Below are 23,847 nucleotides of genomic sequence, written 5' to 3' on the forward strand. Positions count from 1 at the left end.
CTATTCAAAAACCTAACCCCCAAAAAGTGAAGAGTGAAAAAGCCTCAGTGAAAGTGCAGCTACAAATATATAGAGATGTGTATTTGCTCCAGCTTGATCTGCCTATTTCTCATGTTAGCTGGAGAGTTTATCCTAAATCGTCTGTGTCTGATGGCAGTTCATCTGTGCAGGAGGACATTGTGGTGGCAACAAATCCAGAAAGCCCGTGGAAGAGGAGAGCACCGGAAAAGTGCACGCTTGAGTTGTGTTCTCGCTGGTGCCCGGAACGAGCAGTTGCGCTCCTGGGGGTGCAGGCAGTGGGTTTGCCAGGGGGGCAGCGAGGTGGCTCTGCCTGGGAACGGGCCCCAGGCTGCGGGCAGGAGAGCGGTGCTCGGGGCAACGGGCGCTTTGCTGGGGTCGGACCTCGCAGTCGTCTTGTTGCGGCACGCGGCCGCCTGGATACGTGCCTAGCGGGATGAGCTGGAGGAGGAGTGAGGTGCGTGCGTGTGTTAAACTCATTTGTGCTCTTGGATTGGAATTGCCTTCAAGTTCTCAATGGCTGTGAGCTGGGGGTATTATTGTAATACTGCTATTTATGTGCTGTTTACCTGGTGACTGCTGGTGTATAAGCAAGCTTCCAGGAGACTTACTTCGTTCTGCATTTTACCAGAATGATTTTGTGGATGTGAATTCTTTGCATGGGATTCCTATTACAGGCTGAATTGAATATTAAATTACTCTCAAACCCTCAAGGCAGTACATCAACTTCACTCATACTGAGCAATTTGTGCTGTGCTGTATGTGCCATGTAATGGCTTCAGTTTCTGAATTCTCCCAGGGCTAGGATTTTGCTCCAATCATTTCCATTTTTGTTTTTCAAAGTTGGAATATTTTACTAAGGGTGAAAAATATTTTTAATGAAGTATTTTAATTTGTTCTCATGTTATGGGATTGTATTCCCCCCCTCCCGACATCCAGGTTTCACCAGATGTTATAAGTATTTTGTGAGTACGTGTGCTTACAGGGTTTTTCTGCAAATCCAGTCGTGTTTAACAGAGTCCTTGTGAATCAGTGCTGTGTTTTTTTCTATGCCTCCCGGATCTGGCAGATGTCTTGAGTTCTAGGACAAGAGATTTTCAGTGTTTTCTGTATGAAAGAGATAAGATTGGTACATAGTTAGAATTTCCTTGGAACAGAACAGTTTCAGACCTCTGTGGGAGGAAGGCATTTCATTGACCACATGTTTTGTAGAATTTAGGAAGTTTAGTAAGTAATTAAATCCAATAATGTGTCTTATGCTGTATCACAAGTGCTGGCTTTTGTAAGGGAAGCTGTACTTGAGTTGGTTTTTTTTTCTTCCTTTTCCTCCTTTTTTTTTTTTTTTTCACCCCTTTTAACCACATAGTAGCATATGTAACATGTAAAGACAACACGATGTTTGCTTGATCTTAGGTTGGAAAATGTTCTTGATCTTAAAGTTACAGTTTTACAAGAAGGATGGTAATTTCACTCATGGATACATATGCTTAATTCAGAGTTTAATTTTCACCTTGACCAACCCAATTAAATGTATTTGTTTTATTTTAGTCATAACTATTTCCTTACTGTTTTCACTTGCACTGTATTATAAATTGTTTGTTTTGTTTCCTTACTTGCTTTTGTTCCCCATTAGTTTTTCCATCATTTACTTTAAGACACCATAAGGGTCATTTTTAACAATGAAAGGGGAGAGAGCAAAAAAAAGAGAAAGAACGAAGAATTAAAAAGAGAAAGAAGCATGGATCAGAAAAGGAAAAGGCAAAAAGAGGAGCTGGTGTCAGGGAATGCTTACCTCCCTGGGGCCAAGTAAAAATACATAACTGTTTCCTTGATGATCCTTTGTCATATAAATGTGATTACCCTAGGAGCCATGTAAATGATGTATGATTTTAAGAGAGAAGTGAGTAGGTTTCTGCTGTCCCCACCCCCCCTCCCTGTCTTTCTCTTTGCAAAACTATCTGTAGAGTCTGAGACCCGGTCCATGCCAGAAACGGCACAAAAAAAAAAAAAAAAAGACGTGAAAAGTAAGAATAATCCCACATGATTACACTTTTGTTATTTCTCAAGTGTTAATCACAAAATGAAAAATGGTATTGTGTGTAATCTTAGATTTGTGTAAGTGCATGATGACATTTTGAATTACCTTTCCTGAAACACAAACTGTGGATGTCTCAGACACAGAAGACATTCAGTGAATTGCAGAGCTTTAAAAATGACAGTCCTGGGGCTTTGATGGATTCTGTGTCTCCTGAAGTCTTGAAATTAAAGTCAATATTTTTCTGTATTTCCAAAAGAAGTTAAAAGACTAAATGCAGACATTATTGCATGGTGTACCTGGGCTTATATAGGTGTTTGACAGGATGATCACAGGGTGTCTTCAGGATTTGAGTTATGAGGCTCGTTTGGAGTCTCGCCGTAGTGCTGCAGTGTGTGTAGCGAATGATTCTTCACATACTTGGACTTGTGTTTGTATTATTTAACATTCTTCTGTAGTTGTTTTCTTAACGTTTTCTTTTTTGGTGCAGTTTTTCCAGCTGCGCTCTCCCTCCCTGCTTACAGTGTCCATTCCAGACAGTTCTGTAGTCTTCCCATCCTGTCTGCCAGAAGCCTTGCTCTAGCTATGCTGCTGTAACACCCTTGTCTCCTGCAAACCCTCCAGCAGCCTGGTGTTTTGCATTTATTTTCAGCTCCTCTTTAGTGCGGACTAGGGCGGATGGACAGTACCTGGTTCCATCACCATGGCTTGGGCCAGTCTTGTTCTCCCATGGGACTGGCTGGTGACTGAGCTGCTACCCAGGAAACAAGGGATTATAAAAATTCTGCATTAACTTTGTACACTTTCTTGGCCCCGATCTGTTTTGGCTCAACTAAAATACGGACATCTTGAGCTCTTTTCTTCCCAGAGTATTTCTGCTCTTTACTGTACTTCATGGCCAATTTCTGGTGTAGCTGCATCACAAAAAATCCCGAGACTGTATTTTGGAACAATGGCTTCAAGTGTGGTCTGACTTAATTAGTAGGAAAAAACCAGCTTATATCTGTGGCTGTATTAGAGGCTTTATGCTGTTGTGGTGTGACTGCTTATTGTTGAACCTTCAGTGCAGAAGACAGTTTACCTTACAGATTTTTTTTCTTTTTGAAGAAAATAGGTTAAAGATGTAAGCCACCACATACCTGCTAAATGTGATTACAAAACGCAAAAATGATGATGATATAAAATTCTGTGAGGAAAGCCGTGGAAGAATGCCTGTGGGCCTCGGCTTTTATCCCTTTGCTTTTACAGCAAGAGACTAAAAATGCTTACGCAATATTAATTCAGGATATACAGCAAATTGGCGTTTGGAAGCATTCAATTTTCTTCATAATTGTTCTCCATTCACTTGGCCGATTATCAGTAATTTCAGGGAATTAGAGATGCTCCTTTTAGAAGTTTCTAGTGAACTCTTTAGAATTGTCAAACAATAACAAACCTGCCACTTAGGCAGCAATTTTCCCTCTCTCTGTTCTCACACTGATGTTAAATCGCTGCTTGGAAAGGCTAGACAAGCAAACTGCCGCGTAGTACATCAGTAGGAAACTTTTTCAGCCTCGCGCTGATGAGTGAATTTTGATCCAAGATTTTTTGCTGTTTGTTTTGTTCATGCAAAGACATTTATCCTCCAATTTGGGTCCAGGGAGGTTGTTTTTTCTTGGTAGAAAGATCTGCAAAAGTATATTTTGTTAAAGAACTCAATATTGTATTTCTGTAGACTAAGCTTGTATTTCTGATTGTGTCCCACAGGAATGTAATTCAAAGCATGTGATGTCCAGGTCTTCCCTTTTCCTCTGCTGTAAAATGAAAGGGAAACCAAATTGGTAAAGCCCTCAGGAATGGGGTCATGAAGTGCCATTTACTGAAAAAGGTGGCTTTGTGTTTTCCATGGCTGCGTCGCAGGACTTTGTAAAGCACCAAGTGTGCACAGGGACAAGAGTCACAAACCTTCCGCCGTCAGAAAGGGGTGTGGAGGGGGGAGGGTTTGGTGGGGATGTCTGTGGCAGTGAGCTGGTGGGGCATGTTACGTACCTCCCTGCCCGTTAGATGTGCTGAGCAGCAGCATCTCTCTGTCTCCCCGTCTCCTGGCTGTTAGTGGGCCAAAGAGACCCCAAGTCCCAGCGCTGTCCCTGTGCCAACCAGGAGCGAGGACTGTGGACATCTGAATGAGTGTGGACTTAGGTGCTTTTGGCTCCTGTTCCTCTCAGTGTAGCTGCTTCTCAGCGCTGATGAAGAGGAGCAGCAAAGCTCATGGAGATGTATAGCTGCTTTTCTCTCCAGCTACGTAGAAACAGCAAGAATGACTGTACTTGAGTGCTTTCAGTCCTGTAGTCATTGAGAGAGAACCCAGTTCCTTCTGAGGGACGCGTGAGAAACCTTGCTTTATGCAGATGGTTTTGGTGATACCTATTTGGTTTATTTTAATAATACATTCAAATTGCCGCCATAATCACATAAAGTGTACAACAACGCTTAGATTTCCAGACCCTATAAAACCTGGGGGAAGTGAGTGAGGGGTGCTTGAGCAGCCCAACCTGCCCACCCATCCAGCAGCAACATGTTTTGTAAGACCTGTGTCCAAGAGTGGTTCCTCCACAAGTGGCCTTTCCTCTTGCTGGCTTTTGCATGATGAAGAGCCTCTCTTAGAAATCCTCTGTTGTGAAAAGGAGGGGATGCCCCCTATTATTAAGATTCAGACATGATTTTCCACATGTGTTCAGGCTTGGCTGCCTTTGTAAACTTTTTCAGGAGGTCTGCATTTTGCAAATGTGTTGCATGACCAGTGGACAAGTTTTCTCTGCTCCGAACTATGCACTTTGAGTCTCAGCGAAAGGGTGTTAACCATCCTTCGGAAGTATTTTCAAGTGCTTTAAAAGTAAATCCAAATGTCATCCGAGACAAAAAATTGAACTAATTGAATCATGAATTAATAACTTTAAAAATAGTTTTACAAATTCCAGAGAAGCAGCACAAAGTAATTAATGTGTTCTCAGAAAACTATTTCATTTTGGAAACATTTAACATTTTTTATGTTTATGTGAATCACATGGTAGATAATGTTTCAGTTTCTGTAGAGACAAAATCCCAACTGAAACTAATGCCTGTGCATATAAATGCAAATTTACTTTTGTTCTGGGGTGACCTTAAAAAGCATCTTCATGAGGGTTCTCTGTTTTAAATAGCTGTTTTATTTGTAGTGATGAGCGTCTTAGGTATTGCTTAATGTGGTAGATTTTTTGATATCACATATGAAATATGAGGTAAACATAATAATACAACATAACAATAATCTATTTTTCTGCTCTCAAGTGAAATTTACAATAGCTACTTTCATTAAACAGGAAAGTAGTTTTGATTCAGAAGCACCATGCTTAATGTAAAAACAGCGTAGTTTGGCAAATTATATGTGAAAAATTTCTTAGAGTTAACTGTCAGATTTTGAACTAAGCACTTCAAAAACCCAGAGGTGGTTTCCTGCTAGAAGCACATTGACTGCTTGCTGCACACTGCAGAACAGTTGATGATCTGTGAGAGCCTCTGGAGGTTCTACTCACAGTCGTTGCACATTTTCTCCATGTGTATTTTGTGACTGTCCAGGTGCAGTGTACAAACCTCATAAGGATGCATAGTCTGAGTAAATCAATATGCTATGGAGGTCCTAATACCAGAAAGCTTTCTAAATTTTAATGTAAGATGAAAATGATCATATTAAGACTTGTTCCTTAAAATCCATTGCTCTTGGGTGGGTTGAAGAAAGATCTCTATCAGCACAGGAGATGGCTCTCTTCTCCTATGGCTTTCTTTTAGTTTTATGCAAGATATCTTTCTTACTTTTGAGGAGTGGAAGATAGCTCAATTGCATTTCACAGACCCTTTGTGGAGAACTTTAGTTAAAAAACCTTATCAGAGTCAATTTTATTTTTGGTTGTAGCAGCAGGATCTTACAGGTGCTGCTCTGCAGGCTGGGTAGGGGAAGTCTGTGGGTGCTGAGGGTTGGTCATCATAGTGCTCTTACAGCTGTCCTTTACTTCCTGACTGTGGCATCCAGGTCATTGGACAGTCATCTGGAAAGGTAGCTCTTCCTTTGCATCTTGGTGTTGGCAGTTGGATAGATAGTGAACTTCCATGTTCCTGCTTTACTCCTGGATATGTTTTCTCATTGACTGAGGTTGTTAGCCTGGTACATAGCAGTAGCATGAGGCACTTGACTGGGTTCAGGTGCAGAAGGAGACATCCAGTTGCCAGATCAGTTGTAACAGCATTTTTCTTCTGCTCTGTGGAAAGTGCAGTCTGTTGGAACGGCTTTGCAGACTACTCTTGTTCAAGACTACTTGCAGGGCTTTTCCTGGATAACTTGTCTTAGGCTATTGATTTTCATTTGAGTCTGTGGTTTCCTCTTGTTCAAGCAACAGCCTCCAATTATTCATACTAATGGAAGAGGACCATGTAATATACAGTTTGTCCCCTTCTTATTTCAGTATATTAATACATTTTGGGCTGCAGAACAATAAATACCTTATTAATCTCCTTTGAAGAATGAAACGGAATGAAAACCCCTAATAGTATATGTAAAATGAATAATAATAATAATATTTTATAAATGTTAATTATTTCGTGAAATAATGTGTCCACCTCATGTTCCCTTTCTGTGTGCAGATATTTCGAAGTGGTGTAGCGCATTCCATGATGAGATAGGAAGGGAGGCTTGTGGTGTGGAGACAGCTTGGAAAAGTTAACTGCTGGGAACCTGACAAATTCTGGCACAAAGTGTATACCATAGTATTTCAGTAAATATCTTCTGTTAGTTCTGGCTAAAGCTGTTTCTCCACTAAGAAAGATGATCTTCATCTCTTGGCTAGAACCAATCACAAATTATAATGAAAATTGGCAACTGCAAGCATGAGAAGTCATTGATCCAAAAATTCATGAACTGTCTTTCATGTTGTCAGATTTCTTTTTGAACTTCATCTGAGGCTCTTTCTATTTGCCTATTCTTGGTTTTGAACTTTTGGGAATAATTGTTGACTCTGTTCAGCCTTGGCAATGTGAAGTAAAAAAAAGAAGTGACAGGTATGTAATTAAACATGCAGTGTAACCACATGTTTCCAGAGTTGTAAAAGTGAGGGGGTGGGGGGGAAAGGTGGGGGGAGGGAAGAGAAAAAAAGAAAAGAAAAATTTCTCCATTTCTAGGACAATTCAGGCTCCCTGTGGCTGTTATAAGAGACTTCGTAAAGTATGTGTAAATACAGACCGGAATGCTCAACTTGCACATTTCAAGCAGATGCTAGGTCTCCTACTACTCATTAGGCATGGTTTTAAAACTCATGGAAAATAGTTTACTATTCTAATACGTTTCTAGTAAAGAAGAATTGAAGATGTCTGTTGGTCTGTCACCCCATGGACATCAGCAGATGTTCTGTTTTATTGTCCCGCTGTGGGTATTATCTGAACAATTTAATAACTTCCAATATAGTCTAAATTGCCTTACTCCCTCTTTGGCTACTGGGAGCACCGGAGTTTTCTGTAGAAAGTGATCTTTAGCCTTGAGAGTTAATGAGAAGATTTCAGCATGTTGTGCAGATAGCTGGAGCTTCTTATTCCCCACTCATGTAATTGGAAAGAGCTTGTTTGGATGCTCTTAGGTTTGTGTAGTCCTCAAACTTCGCAGCTTCCCAGCCCACTCTCCGACCTGCCCCCAGTGAAAGGTCAGGCACAGCATCGTGTCTGTGTGCGAAGCGCCACGCTATCTGTCCTCCCATGTCATGGGCATGGCAGCTCTGCTGCCGTGCATCCCCTGTGCATGAGAAGGTTTGTTGGCATTTCATCTCATTACTTAAACACGCAAATACGTGATTTGTCCTCAGTGATTCAGCTTGATACTTGCAGCTGAATGACAGAAAATAATATTCTTGAGATCTTTATGCTCTGTGCTTTGCCTTTGAGCTGTATTAGTCCCTGCGTGCAGGAGGATCTTCTGCTAAAAATTGTCCATCTGAGCACATGGGGTGGCATGACATGGCCTTTTCCGAGTTCTGCTTGAGATTGTTAACTCTTCTTGGCCATCAGCAGCAGATATGAGCTCAGTGAAATGTTAACTCAGATTTGATGACACTTTAAATGAGAGTGTGTTTCATGAATGTACCAACATGTTTCTAATAATCCTAGTAGATGTTTCTGTCATGGAAACAAGAACAGGTGCTATTAAAACTGCAGAAGCTGTTAGCCGTTTTTAATAGTTATTTGGGACTCTGTTCATTCTGTCTTATAGACGTTGTAATCTTTGTTTGCTGTGTTGGAAACTTGGTAGTGAGTAGCAGAGGCTGTGCCTTCCCACATTTTCTTTTTTCTTTAAATTTTGTGCATACAGCTGTGAAAATGCATGCATAGATAATTTTTGACTAAAAAGCCACCCCCTTTAAATGACTGTAACCAAAACGTCTTGGTTGTCATAACTATTATGCTTCAGTTAGAAATCTGTCTAAATAATTTCTGTAATGTAGCTATGTGGAGAAACACAGATTCAGATCCACCTCAAGGAACTAATATCGTAAAACTGTTGCCTTCTCCAGCCTGATAGTGGCCTGCGAGCTGGATGTAAGCGATTATTTTTGTATCTCAGAAAACCCCCAGATGGGTTTTTGACGATTCCGGTGCTTCTCCGCAGTGGAGCGAGGCTGGAGCTGACCACGCTTTCCCCAGTCTGCAGGCAGGTGAGGCCAGGTGCCCACTCCACGGTGAGGAGGTTCTGCTCCACAGAGACATAGAGGTGTGTCAGATGAACAGCCAAACACTTCTCAAAGGTGGAGTATTCATCTGGTGGCTGGCAAAGAAATACCTCTTCCCTCAGTATTTCAAACATAATGGAGGTAAACAACCATCGTACGTATCTTGTTCAGTTCACATAGTTACCGATAGCATCTCACTGCTGCCCGTTATTTGCCAAACCTTGTCTAAACACTGGGCTATTCCGTGATGGTCCTGTCGTGATGTTTTTACTAATCCAGAAGTTTGGTTGTTTTTTTCCCCACTTCTAAACCCCAGGAGAAATGCCGTAGGTTTTAATTTTGTTGCTGTTTGCCCAGGAAGTGGCTGGTGGGTAGAGTTTCCTTCGCCAGGCAGGAGCTGCACAGGCGATGCTGATGGGCAGCTCCATGGCCCTCTGGGGCAGTGCAGACCATTACCTTTTTGAAAGGCCAATTAGCATTGTAATTAATGAGCTAATAGACGTGGCATTAGGTTCTGATGGAGAGTAGGGAAGGAGAGAGACTCCTGTAGCAGCTTTGTAAGAACTTGTGGAACAAAGCCCTTGGTAATTACCTGTATACCTACTGAATTGCAATTAACCATGTTTAACTGTTTGGTATCTGCATATGATCCACGTAGGAATTCCCACCTCGCATATGAGGTGATGTAGTGATGCACGAGGCTGTGTCGGCAACAGATGTTGATAGAAAGTTGATTCTAGTATAAGTCAGCAACAGATACAGACTGACAAGTAGTTCTGAACGCCTCATGCCTGGTACTGCAGAGGAGTGGCACGTCTACTCACCTCATTTCCTCATAGAAAGGCACTGCGATGGCCTGGGGACCAGAAGGGTCACGACATTGGCAACCACAGCAGGTTTTCTCTGGCTGAAACTCACTGATGACAGAACTATAACGTGTATTATACAAGTTATATCATTCCTAGTTCTTCCCAATGGAGCTCTTCAAGATACAATCTAAATCCTATTGTTGCATCTGTATTTCTTCCCTTCTGTCCAGCAAAAAGTTGCCAACTTCTTCCTCTAAGTGAGCCTTTCGGAGCCTACCCGAAATATTTAGACCATAAAAAATACACAGTTTTGTTGTTTTCACATCACGGCTTTATGTTCGCTCACAGGAACAATTTTACCATTCACTTTTAGGGGACTTTTCAGAGTTGTGGTAAGAAAATTATCTGTCAACTTCCTTCCTGTGTCTCAGAGGGGTGAAGGCTTATCAACTCAAAGTAGCTAGGAATCTGCTCCTGTCACTGCAAATCCTTGCCTGCACTGCAAAATGACTTGTGAATGCAGATACAAAATACAGTGTCTTCATTATAATATAACTAAATATCAATCAGAGTCTTATTAGCAAGGCATGATCTTTGATGTAAGCAGAAAAACTTTAGCAGTGGCAAAGTTGATGCTTCTGCTGTCACACGAGTGTTTGAAAAAGTAATGAGTGGGATGCTATTTTGCAAAAAAAAATGTAACATCTGGGGGAGTGGAAGTGCATTTATCCTAGATTTGTAGCAGTAGTGTGAAACTAGGTAAAGAGGTAATCAGCATGTTTTAAGGAAATCTGTGAAGAATGTACCCAGAAAACGGGGAAAACTGCCGCTCATTAAAACTTACTGAAACTTAATTTTTTGACAGAGACGGGTAGAACATTTGTAAGATCTGACATTTTTTGTCTTTTCTTTTGGCATGCAAAGATATTTGCATTTTAGAAAAAAGCCAAAGAAAGGAGACAGGGTGTAGGTAATTAAATTTTAATTTCGGTTTTAAAGATCTTTCTCTAATTAGCTTTAAAAGTCAGTGTCTAAGTAAATTGAGTTTCAAGGTGCAATCATCTTTTTCCTCCTGGATCTCAGTATTCAAAAGTAAGAAGAAAGAATATTAGAGAAATGGAAGGAAGATGTTATTTTCAAGGCCTTTCAAGATAAGGATTTAACATTATGTCATTATTAAAATATAACTGTGGCAGGTTGATGTTTTCTTATTTTTGAATTTCAAATTCATTGAGCAGTCATGCTTGGGAAAATGGAAAATTTAGGTTCTGTTAAAAGAAAATGGAAATGGTGTTGAAAAGGTAAGGACTTTTCTTCTTTTTCTTTGTAATAAGACTCTTAGTGGCTGGGTTGTGTTCTTTTTTGCTGATGTCCGTTGTTCCAGAGATGCTTTTAATATTCCATGAGTCATTTTTGATCGTAGGCATGCTAATCTAACATATTTCTTAAAGGTATGCTAGCATGCAGTAGGGTTCTGGTGTACATTTTACACAGCCAAGTGTATTTTCTCTTAAAGTTATGTGATGGTTAGGGACATACGCACACCTGTCAGATTTTGCAAGCTGAGTAAGAGTCCCACGACCTGCCTTGTTCATCTATGATCTGCTAGACCATGTTGTGCTTTTTTAGTGCTGTGGTATGGCCTCTGTTCTGCTCCTGATGTGGCTGCCTGCCAGATCTCCAACTGCATGGGGCAGTGGTATGAGGAAAAGAATAATTGTGTTCTGTTGTGACTGTAATGTGCAAATGCTTATAAATGCTCCAATTTAAAGTGAAAGAAATAAGAAGTCAAAGAACACTTTGATAACATTGAAAATATGTCTGTGAGGAAGTACATAAGCTGTTGTTTGAAGATGGATAGCTAGAAGAACAACTGAAAACAGTTGGGTTGGTACATGAAACAGTTATAAATATCTGGAATTGTGTGAAGTTAATAGTGACTTCTTTTTCCTCTGTATGGACTGGCAGTCTTGTTATTTAACCAAGTTCTGAATGTAGAAAAATACATTTTAGAAGTTGGTGTTTTTAAGCATAAACATACTTTCAAGTAGAGAAATGCTAATTATCTAAACCATGTCATCTTAAGCTTTCTTGTATTTCTGAAAGAGGGAGCTGTGAACATTGGTTCGTTGGCATTTGTGGGTGAATGATGAACAGTTGATGTAATATTTGCAAATGTGGAAGCATTTGATAGGAATTTAAGCATCTTGGACTTCCAAGTTAATGTGAACATAAATTCAGTATGGTTTGAAAATCAGGGTAGAAATCTTAAGAATTGGAGACAGTCTTAGTCTAGAGATTGTCCTGTAGGATGTCCCGATTAGTTTAGAGTCCTGTTAGTTTTGGTTTTATTTAACATCTTTAAATCTAGGAGAAGCAGTACTGCAAATATTATGTTAATTAAATTTCCATATGTTGACAAACTGGGATAAGAGAATAATAGGAATGGAAGAAAGATAAATAACTCAGTAAAGATGTAGTACATGTACTGGAAAAATACAATTTAATTCAGCCTGAATAAACAGAAGCTAACTTACAAGATAATGATTTGAACTGAACATGTAATTAAAGTAATAGAACAAAGATGCTGAAGTGTGGCTATAGGAAAAAGTTTTGGGATTTCTGTGGATGTTCTGGCTTGATACCATGACAATAAAATACCAAAATGTGATTATTGTTGACTATGTGTTAAAGTTCAGAAAAAGACAGGGAGGATACTTCTTGTAAGACAGCACTGAGGATATTCCATAAGAGAAATACACTATTCTGGGTGCCTTCTGAACAAGTTAATAATACTCACAAAAATGAACAGCAATAGAGAATTAAGAGAGGCAGGGATGAAGTTGTGCTGCATAGCACCGTCTAGGGAAGAAGTGCTCCAGTTGTGGCATGTGAAAGGAAAAGATAGTTTTGTAAGTGAAGGGGAGATAACTAGTAACAAGAGGATAAACTTGGGGAAAATAATACACATTTAGAAAAAAAAATCTGAATATTTTGACCCGGTAAAGATTATGCACGTTGGGAAATGCAGCAAATTCTTTTTTTTTAATGTTATGTGATATTTATTTATGGCAGTGATTATTTAATCATTGCTTAAAAGTGGAATGAATTCTAGGGGTGAGAAAAATAATGCTCTGAGCCATGAAGAGGGAGTTGGTGGCATATCTATCTATATATATGTATCTTCTTCCTTTGCTGTCGTGTCCAAAAGCATGTTTCTGAAAAGATCTGCAGCTGGTGGTTGTTTTGCAGTGTACTGTTTCTCATCTTTGCCAGCAGCAATCTCCATACAGCATGTCTGAGTTGGCTTCTGCAGGACAGATGATGGAGTTGTTTACGGAGTTGTTCTTCACCTCTTGGAACTTCCTATGTTGTTAATATTTTTTTCTTTTCTAATTCAAGATGCCTACATTTGATTTACTTAATCTTGTAGAGAAGTGCTGCCCTATGTTAGCTGCTGCAAGGGTTTTATGCAGTTTTGTAGCTAAGTTCACAATGAGTTGGTTTTTGCCTCCAACCTTTTTTCTACTCTCTGAAGAGAAAAAGCTTTGAAAACCTGTGTGGTAGTTAGTTTGCAGCAGCCTCAGTGGTCTTTGGAAGTTCCATTGTCTGGTCTCTAGAGGTTTGCAAGAATGAAGGTTGAACCAATCTTGGGATTTGAGATTTGGAAGGTTATTAGGGATGCTTGGCCTTTGCTGTGTCCAACTGAGTGGAATGAGGAGCTGAACTGAACCTGTTGAAATTGGGACCGGAGTTTGGGGAGCTATGCTGGAGTGTGAAACTCAAGGCTAATATAAATATTTTTGAAAAGCTATTTCAGTTAAATGAAGACGAAGTCAAAACTTAAGAAACCAGTTAAAATAGTTTCAAGTAGTTTTAAGCTGAAAGAAGAGTCCTGGGGCTTTCCTGAGCCCCAGGAAGACCCTAATTCATCCTCTTGAACAATAGATGAGGATTTGAGTGGTCCAATGAGCTGGATGGGTGACACAAGTAGCAAAACTGTTGAGTCTCTATCTCCCATCCCCAGACGGGTTTCTTGGTGCTGAGGTAGATCCTCTGTACGTGTTGTGTATACAACACACCTCAATGTATATACATATCTACAGGCTCACTTTCAGAAACTCTGAGCAACTTCCTTGTTGAAAAGCTACTTTTCGCCACAGACTGTTTTGGTTTTACCATATCATCGTTTTCCCAGAGGGGAGACTTTTGAGGGTAAAGGGCAGGGGGAAGACCTGCTTAGGTCCACTCCACCAGTCATGGGTCTGATGGTCTGTGTGAATTGGCCAGAAATGACCATAAGATCATTTTTCGTTTCTGTGCCTTAAATTCACGGCACACCAAACTGTGCAAGCTGCCAGTGGCACTGAGCTGAAACATCAGTTGAAATCTTCAGGGTAAAATTGTCTTAGCTATGCTCTATAAATACATGTGTGTGTTTTTCTAGTCGTGCCCTCCAAGCTGACATCGAAGAGGAAATTGGTATGGGAAGGTATATATTATCTCTGCTTTGAGACCACCATCCTTTGTGCTGAATGCCGGCATGCAGGGCGCCGTGTTCAGCTTTATGTATGAAATTTGCCAGATCCTCAAATGCTTTTGCTCGTGAGCATATTTGAAAATCAGAGAAGGTGATGACCCTTTTAAAATAAAAATGGAATTGCTGGCAGGAAGGAAAGGTACAACTCTGTGTTCTTAACGTTTAAAGATGGTTATAAAATGTATATTGGCTGTTTTTATAATTTATAGTGAAACTGCTATTGCTTTTAATAAAATGAGACTTCCAGTCAGAATTTCATGATTATGAATGTGAGCATTTTGTTATCCAGCTTGGATTTATCCTACAAATAACCATTTTCGAGCAGAACTGTGGCTATATACATAACTTAATGGGATTCTCTGTCACACATAATTCTTTCTGAAGTTACAGTGTTGGACTCATTGCTGAATACTTTAAGTCCTTGAATGTGGCTCAAGAACTGAGTTAGTGGTAACTTTCATGATTTTTAATTTAATTTTTCCTTAATTCGTGGACTTTTAAAACTTCCTGTAATTCCTTATTAGATTTACCGTTTCAAGTGCTTATTTAAAAGGCACCTTAGCTGCAGAAGCAAATCAATATTTACAGTGCATTAGTGCCACAGAGAATTTGAAGCCTTGTGATTAGAGTTCATTGCTGTTTTATCCACTCTTCAAAGAAACCACAAACTTCAAACGGTATCAGCCATCATCCTGGAATCAGTGACATTGCATTGCTCCCATGCGTACTTCATCTTGTGGTTTAATTATTAAGTTCCTTTCCTTTGATTTTCCTTTTAATATTTCAGAGTATGTCCTCTTCAAAACTATAAATTCAGGTAAACCGGAAGAGTGTAACCAACAATATTGGTAGAAAAATCTGTTTAATATATTTGTTGTTGTTTTAATGGGGAGTGTCAAAACTGAGTTAGAATGGTCTCTCAGAGTAGAATTGGAGGCAGAAATGCCGGAGATTATATTACAACTTGTGGTTAATACAGTATGAATAAGATTTAATTCTTGGATTCATACCTGGAGACACATACCTTGACCACTGCCAAGCAGCGTACACAAAAGACAGCTCCGTGAGCTTGTCCCATTCCAGCAATACAGAAAAAATTACTGTATGTTTAAATTTCTAGTTTCACTGGGAAGTACATAGATCCAACTCATCCGAATTACCATCTTTTACAATTGACTTTTATTGTGAAGTTTGGTTAGTAATTCAAATCACTTTTCCTTATGTATGGAACTGTTTTCATATGGAGAGACTAGAACTGATCACGTTGTATCTTTGTACTGGCAGAATAATTTTGTTAACATTTGGAGAAATGTTGAATAAATGTATGAAAATACGTCAGTAACTAACCTTACTAAAATGAAATGGGTCATATTAAAGGTGGCTCATCAGGGAATAGATTTCATAGAGCAACTTCTTGTGTTAATGTTTTGTCTGGAGAATATTAATTTTTGGGAATTCTATTGCATAATTAACGTTCTATGTTGTGAAAAACCTCTGCTACATAGCATGGTGCAAACTGTCACTTTTTGCTACAGAGCCAAGGGCAAGGCAGTGAATTGCTTGCCTCCAGCAGCAGTGACTTGAGTTCCAGTTTCTTCCTTTCTTTCTTTGTTGGCAATTCGACTTCGCTTCTTGCAGAAGTTCACCCAACTGAACTTTTGTTTTGTCAAGTAATCCGAAGAAAGGGTGTAAAAATACAAGAACATTTTGCTATCACCGCGCTTATATATAGATGTATGAGCATAAGGAGCAAGTGAACTCATGTTTGAAAATTGTAATTCTCTGCTGTAGGGTGGGTAGCTAAGGCAAACAGGATAATATGCACGGGCTGCTGCTTGGAACAAATATAGATTGGTCTTCTTAAATGGCACTGCATACTACAGAGCCACTTTCTTGCCCAGGCTAATCTGATAAATGAGAGTGTATGTTCAGGGCTACGCCAGCAGCATGGGCACCGCTGTTAATGGGTCACTTCATTACACTTTGTGGGGCTGTGGCTGGAACTGCAGCTGTGCCACCTTTGTTACAGAGAGCTCTTGAGATTTGGTAGTGTGCTTTTATGATGTTTGCCATCTAGGGGGGAAATGAGAGACTTACCTTCAGCTGCTTCATCCAACTCAAAGTAGTTGAAGACAAGGCAATGAAAGAAAAACCCTCTAATACGGGCTTATGAGTGTATACTGAGGAATTGAAAGCTAAGTAGAGTTAACTCCAACCATAAATACTTTTCTGATAATTAGTCTTCTTTTCTGAAATAGTCTTTTAGTTACTTCTAGTTCTGTTATACCTACGCATATCAAAATATGTAGAAATGGACATATTTATGAAAAAACCCATTTTATTTGCTAGAAATTAACTTTTGTGAATACTTTTGTTCTGAAAATAATAAAATAAAAGAAGAATTTTCAGAGGAAGGAGAAGTAATACCATGATTGTGGGGGAAAAAACATAAATTAATTCTCTGCTATTCTGGTATACCAGGGTGGACATGAAATGGAATGACTGGTGTTTCGTCCTGTAACACTTGTGCATACCTCTGCAGCAGGAGTCCTAGTTGTTAAAAAACATTAAAAAAAAAGGCAAGATGTGCACCTTCAGCTTCTGCAGGAACTTTCATCAAAGCATTAAAAAATAGCCCAGTTTTCTTTCTGAGGTGTTGCCCAGCGTGCCTTTCCCAGTGACTGCTGCTTACGTGTCGTAGCTTTCACCTTTTCCTTTTCCATGGTGCATTCAAGGTTCCCAGCTCAGCAGTGAAGGGAAATACAACTGATAAATCACAACCCCTCTGTTCTGATGCTGAGTTGGGAGAGTGCTAAGAGGTCGCAAATACAGGCAATGAAACTCCTCTTTGGGCAAGGAGACGATAGCTGTGTGGATATTTGTTGTAGGATAATAAATGAAATTGGAAAAAATTAAGTTGTATTTCAAGAGAAAGTAACTTTAATGTGCCGTCAAAGTTTCCAGAATGGTTTTGACCTCTGTGTATATTAAGAAAAACTATCTCTTTCCAATCAGCCTACCTGCCTGCTGCATCGTTTATTACTAATGAAATATTTTTCTCCTGTCAGTCATGCCAGCTGGAGGGCTGAGGGAATCAGGGTAAATCAGCACAGATCTTGTTTCAGCTGTCAGGAAGAGTCAAAGGAAGAATGCAGAATAGAAAACTGGCACTTCCACAGGGTTTGAGAAAGAAACTGAGAGTGTGTTTGAGGAGGCGAGGAGGTTGCCTTTCGCTTCAGAGGAGCTGTTGCGCAGCTTCTTGCAACGTGTTGTGCTGGCAGTGCCTGTGCTGCAGCCGTGGCAGTGGGGTGGGGGGCGCGTTGTCCTCGTCCACCCCTTAGTTGTCACCAGGCTGTTCAATTGAGGCCATAGACTGCTGGCTCTTTAAAATACCTTTAAGTCACCTTAGGCTCTTAGTTGTTAAAGCTTATGGTTTTTTCTTATTTTACACAACAGCCGACTGAGTAGCAATGCTGTGCTTATACTTGTAAAGCCAACGAGCTCTGCTGGGTTCAAAGAGCTTGGTTTGCCCTCATTTTCTCCTCATGTGGCCAAGCAGCAAGGCTGAGGTTTTGAGGAAACAGACCTTGTCCTTGAGGAACTATGAGGTCAATAACTCCTTACTCTGTGAAACAACATTTGGTCAAAACCACCCATCCAGAGCTTGAAAAAATACTTTTCTTATGTGAAAAACATTTTAAGTCTAGTCAGTGTTTATTTACTGTCTGTTTTATTCTTCAGATATGCCTCTTCATGTCCGACGTAGTAGTGACCCTGCACTGATTGGCCTTTCAACCTCTGTAAGTGACACAAATTTTTCTTCAGAAGAGCCTTCAAGGAAAAACCCTACGAGGTGGTCCACAACAGCAGGCTTTCTCAAGCAGAACACCCCTGGCGTACCCAGTGCTCATGAAAGAAAGGTACATTTCTTTCCCCTTCTCCATCCAGTATATGACAAATATGCATGAATCTTGACTTGTTCTTTTGTCCTTCTCTCACCTGCTCTTGTTTTAAACCTGAATTTTCTGACCTTGCCCACCAAACTCCATCATCAGCAGAGGGGTGTTTGAGTTGCACACGTGTCCTGCCCTCCGGAGACTTGGTGATGTCCACAGCAGGGGCTCTAAAAACTTGATTTTTGCCGTTAACGGTAGTTGAAGCTCTGATTACTTATTATGCTGCAAAGCAGGGCCTAAATGCTCTCACACGTTTTCTTTGCAAATAGGTCTTGTCTGTAATGATTTTTACTGATCTCTAATGTCAGTGAATAATCTGCATGCCCACAGCTGGTCTGGTCTGTCTCTCTGACATAGCATTGCTAGTTTTAATTTCGGAGGCACTAGTCAAGTAATACGAAGCACAGATTGCAAATGCTGTCTCTCCTTGATAACATTCTTCAAACTAAAACAGTGAAATGCAGAGTATTTTTTTTTTCTTCATTTTTTCAATATGATTTCAGTATCTCTACATGAATTACATCATTAGCTAGAGAAGTCAGTGGGAAGCTCTCTTCTCAGTGCATTATTGGAGAAAATAAATTCGAACAAATATTCATTTTTGTGCAGGCCCTGACACTGTCCATAACTCTGACGGTAACTTGCAACGAAACTCAAAAGAAAAAACATATGTATGTTTTCCATTAGAAATGAGTGATTTTTAAAGAAAATTTGCACTTTTGGTTACCATTCTGACTGCACAGCACAAAATCCTGTGGAAAATATATGACTTATTATAGCTATTGTAGCTTTTGTTTTTCTTTTACTGTTAATTCTCTGTAGTGTAAATGCAAACTGAGAGTTTGCAGCCAGGACTCCCACACCCCACATAAAGAAGTCTTACAGGCTGCTAATGAACTGAACTGTCTTTGGTGGATGTTTGGTTATTTTAAAAACATCTATAGAAGCACCGTGCTCGTAGGCATTGAGGTCCACAGTCTTGCAGAGGTGCCAGTTTAGCATGGTGCCTTTAGGTCTCTGCTTGGTTGGGATTTCAGGTACGTAGTAGTATCTTTTCTGTCGCTTGTAGAGACGTGGCACAGAAGCGCGTGCTTCAAAAAATATCTTTTATACTATTCTGATTTGGAGGAGAAAAATGATAATGTAATCCGCTTGAAGTGTTAACATTTTCAGTTAATTTTTCTGAAATTGTAATGAGACTGTACTTCGTTAGTCCAGAAGTGTAGGTACAGAGGGCCATACATAGTATAATGAGATTTCTTTAGGAGTCTGAAGTTAGCGGAAACGGGGGAGAATTGAATATCAGCTAGTCTTTGACACTAGTCTCTTGCAAGTACAGCAAGTTGTTCAGCATGTACATATTCTTGACTGTCGTGAAAAGATTTCATGTCTGCTGGAGCATGGTGACCAAACTGGAAAGGAATGCACATGATCTCATGTAGAGACGAGAAGCAAGGCACAAGAAAACATTATATCAAGAATATTCAGAAAGAACTGACGTAGGTTAGTTAGTACAATAGATACTAATAATACTAATAGATAATAGATGTTTGAATTAATATATATTATGTTGTGAGTTAATATATGTTTTGAATTGATCCCAAATTAATTTGTGCTAGATGGTATTTTTGTGTTTTCAGCATCTTGATTTCTTTATGCAGAAAGAAAAATAACAGCCTTCTAGCACCTTCCAGTATCTGAAGGGGCCTACAAGAAAGCTGGGGGGGGACTTTTTGCAAGGGCCTGTAGTGACAGGACAAGGGGTAATGGCTTTAAATTGAAAGCGGGGAGGTTTAGGTTAGATATCAGGAAGAAATTCTTCATGGAGAGGGTGGTGAGGCACTGGAACAGGTTGCCCAGAGAAGCTGTGGATGCCCCATCCCTGGATGTCTTCAAGGCCAGGCTGGATGTGGCTTTGAGCAACCTGGTCTAGTGGAAGGTGTCCCTGCCCATGGCAAGGGGGTTGGAACTGGAAGATCTTTAAGGTCCTTTCCAACCCAAACCATTCTGTGATTCATGTGAGTCAAGATTTTGCAATGAATCCTATTTCTCTTAGGAATGGTTATTAAGAATTCTCCTTTACTTTCCCAGTCAACACTACAACTTCATTTGTAGCGTTGTTTCTAAAAGGTTCATTTTTAAAGTCTCTGTCACTAGTTGCTTACCAAAGTACTAACGCTGAATTTTTACAAATGTATTTTGGTTTTTTGAACTAAAACAAGTCCTCACTACTTCTCTTACGTTAGCTACTCCCATGCAAAAAGAGATGGCTGTGCTTTGTTCCAGGCTATTTTGTTGATTATATATGACACAGACATTTCAAGCAAAGCAATGAGAACAATCCTAATTTTCTGCTCGGTGCATTGGGCTTGAACACCCATATATCTTTTGTGGGCGGTTGGCACTACGTAATGTTTTCACTGCAGTTCTCTCTCTTGACAGCACAAGAACATATGTTCTTGGGCTGAGATTTGCAGCACAGTTGTAGATTAGCAACTTTGCCCCAGCAGTATCTTACAGAAACAAGAAAAGGGTTTCTGGGAGAGTTGCCAAAAGCTTCATCCACCTACTGACTCTAAGAAGTGACATTACTTTCAGCCCGTCACCTCTTAAGAGAAATAATTGACAGGTAGAAACCCTGTCCAATTTTTGGAGGAATTAGCAGAGGGAAACTGTGTATCTGGCAGAAGTGATTTATTTCTTGGGGGCAAGCAAGACTCCTTATTGGTGTTTGTTTCATTTTGGGTAAGAAGAATTTGGAATGGCAGGAAAGTGGGCAGATGCCCAAGATGAGACGAAGTGAAGGGGTGGGAGTGCTGCCATGCACTAAGGGCTGTGAGGAGCCAGGAGATATGTCAGTAGTTCTGGGCAGACAGAAAGGGAAGGGGGCACCGGGGAAGAGGAAAAATGTGGGGTGTACGAAGGGTCTTGCTGAAGATATTGTAATGCTCCCTGTAGTTACTAGGGTGGATGAAGCAAGACAGGAGGCTCTCCTGTGCCCTTAAGAAAAGAAGGGAATGTCCAGAGAAGAGACAGTTTGGTTTGGAGGGGAGTAAGTCCTGCCAAGATTTGAATGTGCGTTAAAGCTGAGATGCATTTCTGCTACAGTAAGTAGGATGTTCTGGTATGAAACCCTAGCACTAAACTGGACACGCGCTCTCATCATTTTTCATATCATCTGATTGTGAAGAAACCTATTTCTTTTCAGGATATCCCAATACCCTCTTTATTTCCTTAGAACTGAAGTCTCAATTTCTTGTGTTGTTCACCTGTCAGAGCAACTTGAAACCAGATGTTCTGTGTCCCAAAATACTTATTTATTTGAGGCATTATCATTATTATTAATTACAAGTTATTTTAGTGTTGGTAACTGTACTCAGCCAGGCAATTCCTGACCTCTTCCTTCTGTATCATTCTCATGAGTGCTCCAAACCAAATATTAGGTCTCCTCATCTGTGCAAGAATTCACGAAATTGTCTCATGATTATCAGCAGCTTTAGCAGGTAAAGTCACTTCTTGGGGTTGGGTTGTTTTTTTTTTAAATTGAATATTAAAATCACTTTCAGATATTTTTATGTCTCTGAGAGACGTATCTGTATTACCTAGTCACGGCTTGACTTAATCCTGTCTCCTGCTTTCTTGAGCCATTCTAATGAAACAAGAAGAAATGTCTTAGTAAAAATATCTTCTCAAAGGCCTGTTGTAATACCTGATTCTCAAGCTGTAATTTTGTTTGAATTGCGTTGAACTGTACAGCTGAACAGATTGTATGCAGCTGAAGCATATCCTGTGTGGTTTTTGCCACTGCAGTGAAATGTACTTTTTTGATACTGTTGTTTTTTGAATAACTATTAATTTGAATCACATTCTTAATAATTCAGTACCAAAGCATATTGGCTTAACTACCTGCCCGTAATAGGTGTGAGCTGCATAAATGAAAATCAGGTTTCTTTTCTCTTAGATGTTAGTGTTACTGTATTGGAAGAGCATAAATGCAACAACCAGATATGCTGTGTCTTACAGTGACTGTGAATTAATTATCCCGTATATTGTCAGTCTGTTTTTTAAAATGCACATCTCCTTTTGTGGTGAGGAATTAATTGCACATCTTTAGAAATTAGTTGTCTGCTTTGATTCCGCTTCTCTGAGCAGTGCAAGGTTTGTTAGTTAACCCACCTTGCTTAATGCAGGAATGTACCGTGGCTAACTGGCTTATGAAAAATTTCCCACTGTGACTTTCCTGAATTTGATTCATGTATTGTTGCATTGGCGATAACAGTGTTGGTACAGCAGAAAGAAGTGAAAGAGTACACTAGGGAGGGGAGCTCAAGAGAGAGCAATGAGAGAAATGATTGTGCATGGGCCTCCGTAGCTCTTGCTCCTGGCTTTGCCCACCTGCAGCAAAGCAAATGGCATGCAGCGTGCTCTGCGGGGTGGATCAGCAACAGCAAACACGTAGCAGAGTGTGCTTGGCACATCATTTTTAAATTCTTTTTTCTTCTCTTTTTGCCTTTGCCATTTAGTCAGCAGCAAGTTTGTTTTTAAATGGGTTTGCCCATATATGTATTTTGAGATTGAAAATGGCTATTCCTTGTAGGAATAATTATTTTCAGGATATGTTTTGTTCCTACTTAGAAACATATACTGGTTTGGGGCTCAAGAATTCGACACGGTATGACAGTGATCTAGTGTCAAATCCCTTACCTATAAAGCATTGCGTTTTCCACCATCTCTTCTTGCAGGTATTTTTACTCTTCTTGTGTGTTGAGACTGATGAGTACAAATTTTTAGATTGTTGGCTTGTAGGTTTTTTAATTTATGGGAAAGATGCAATGCTTCTAATCCTCTTGGTAAACAGAATAAAAATAATTCTCTAATGAAGTATGTCTAGATAGGAGAAAAGCATTCACTCGTTGTATGAAAAGCTTCAATAATAATGGTATGTCAGTGTCAAAATCAGGTTTAAAGTGAAAATGAGTTTCATTTAGCTTTGAGTCTTTCTAAACACATCTTAGTGAAGTTTGCTTTATCACTGTCACCAAAGACACAGTATTTCAATAGGCTTTAACTACAATTCAGAGTATTGACGAGTCTTATATTAGACCTCTGTGTGTGTTAGTGTCATTTTATAGGCAGGGAGTCTGAATTGCAGAGTGTAAATCGATTAGATTGACTAAGGAAGCCTGTGGACTAAAAAACTGGGCATCATTCTGGGAACAGGGGACTGAAGCATTGCTGATGCTTCTTGAGAACCTCTGTCTCTGGTTCGTATTCATGCAGAAGGAGTAGTGCGTAGTACTGAACAGTGTTGGGGAAGTTCTGTAGTACAACAGCATCAGCTAAGAAGAAAAGAGGAGTAAATGCAAAGAGCCTGACTTCTCTGTCCTGATAGGTTTTAAACCCTCGCATAATGAATGCAGCTTTCTGCTTTCAAAATAAAAATTAACTTCTGTTTTAAACAGAAGTTCTAAAGGATTTAATAGCCATGAATATTTCCTCATCCAGGTTTATTTGAGCAGGGCTTTTCCCTTTTCATTGAGACTAGCAGTTTTTGCCATTTTGGATGTGATTTTATGTAGATTGAGAGGAAGAATGTTAGTTATACACGGATGCTGAAATAGTGTTTTAATGCTGAAACTGTTGTTATAGGAGAGACATTAATGGCAATTCAAAACCCAAAAGTGACATGCATCAGTTTTCTTTCTTTGTGATAGAAGGTCTTTGCTGGCAGCTTGTCACGTGATGATGAAATAGTTTAGAAGAATCA

The 23,847-nt window shown here is 39.8% G+C and overlaps 1 protein-coding gene across 1 annotated transcript in view; it reads left to right on the plus strand.

Moving 5' to 3' along the window:
• Nucleotides 1–23,847, plus strand: part of PARD3 (par-3 family cell polarity regulator) — a 141,177-nt gene that overhangs the window by 22,646 nt on the left and 94,684 nt on the right. Inside the window, exon 3 of the mRNA XM_010157936.1 lies at nucleotides 17,866–18,044. Coding sequence (XP_010156238.1) covers nucleotides 17,866–18,044 — 179 coding nt within the window. The remainder of the gene's footprint in view (nucleotides 1–17,865; nucleotides 18,045–23,847) is intronic.

Source organism: Eurypyga helias, unplaced genomic scaffold, assembly GCF_000690775.1.
Source record: "Eurypyga helias isolate BGI_N326 unplaced genomic scaffold, ASM69077v1 scaffold11408, whole genome shotgun sequence".
In the NCBI taxonomy this organism is placed as follows: Eukaryota; Metazoa; Chordata; class Aves; order Eurypygiformes; family Eurypygidae; genus Eurypyga; species Eurypyga helias.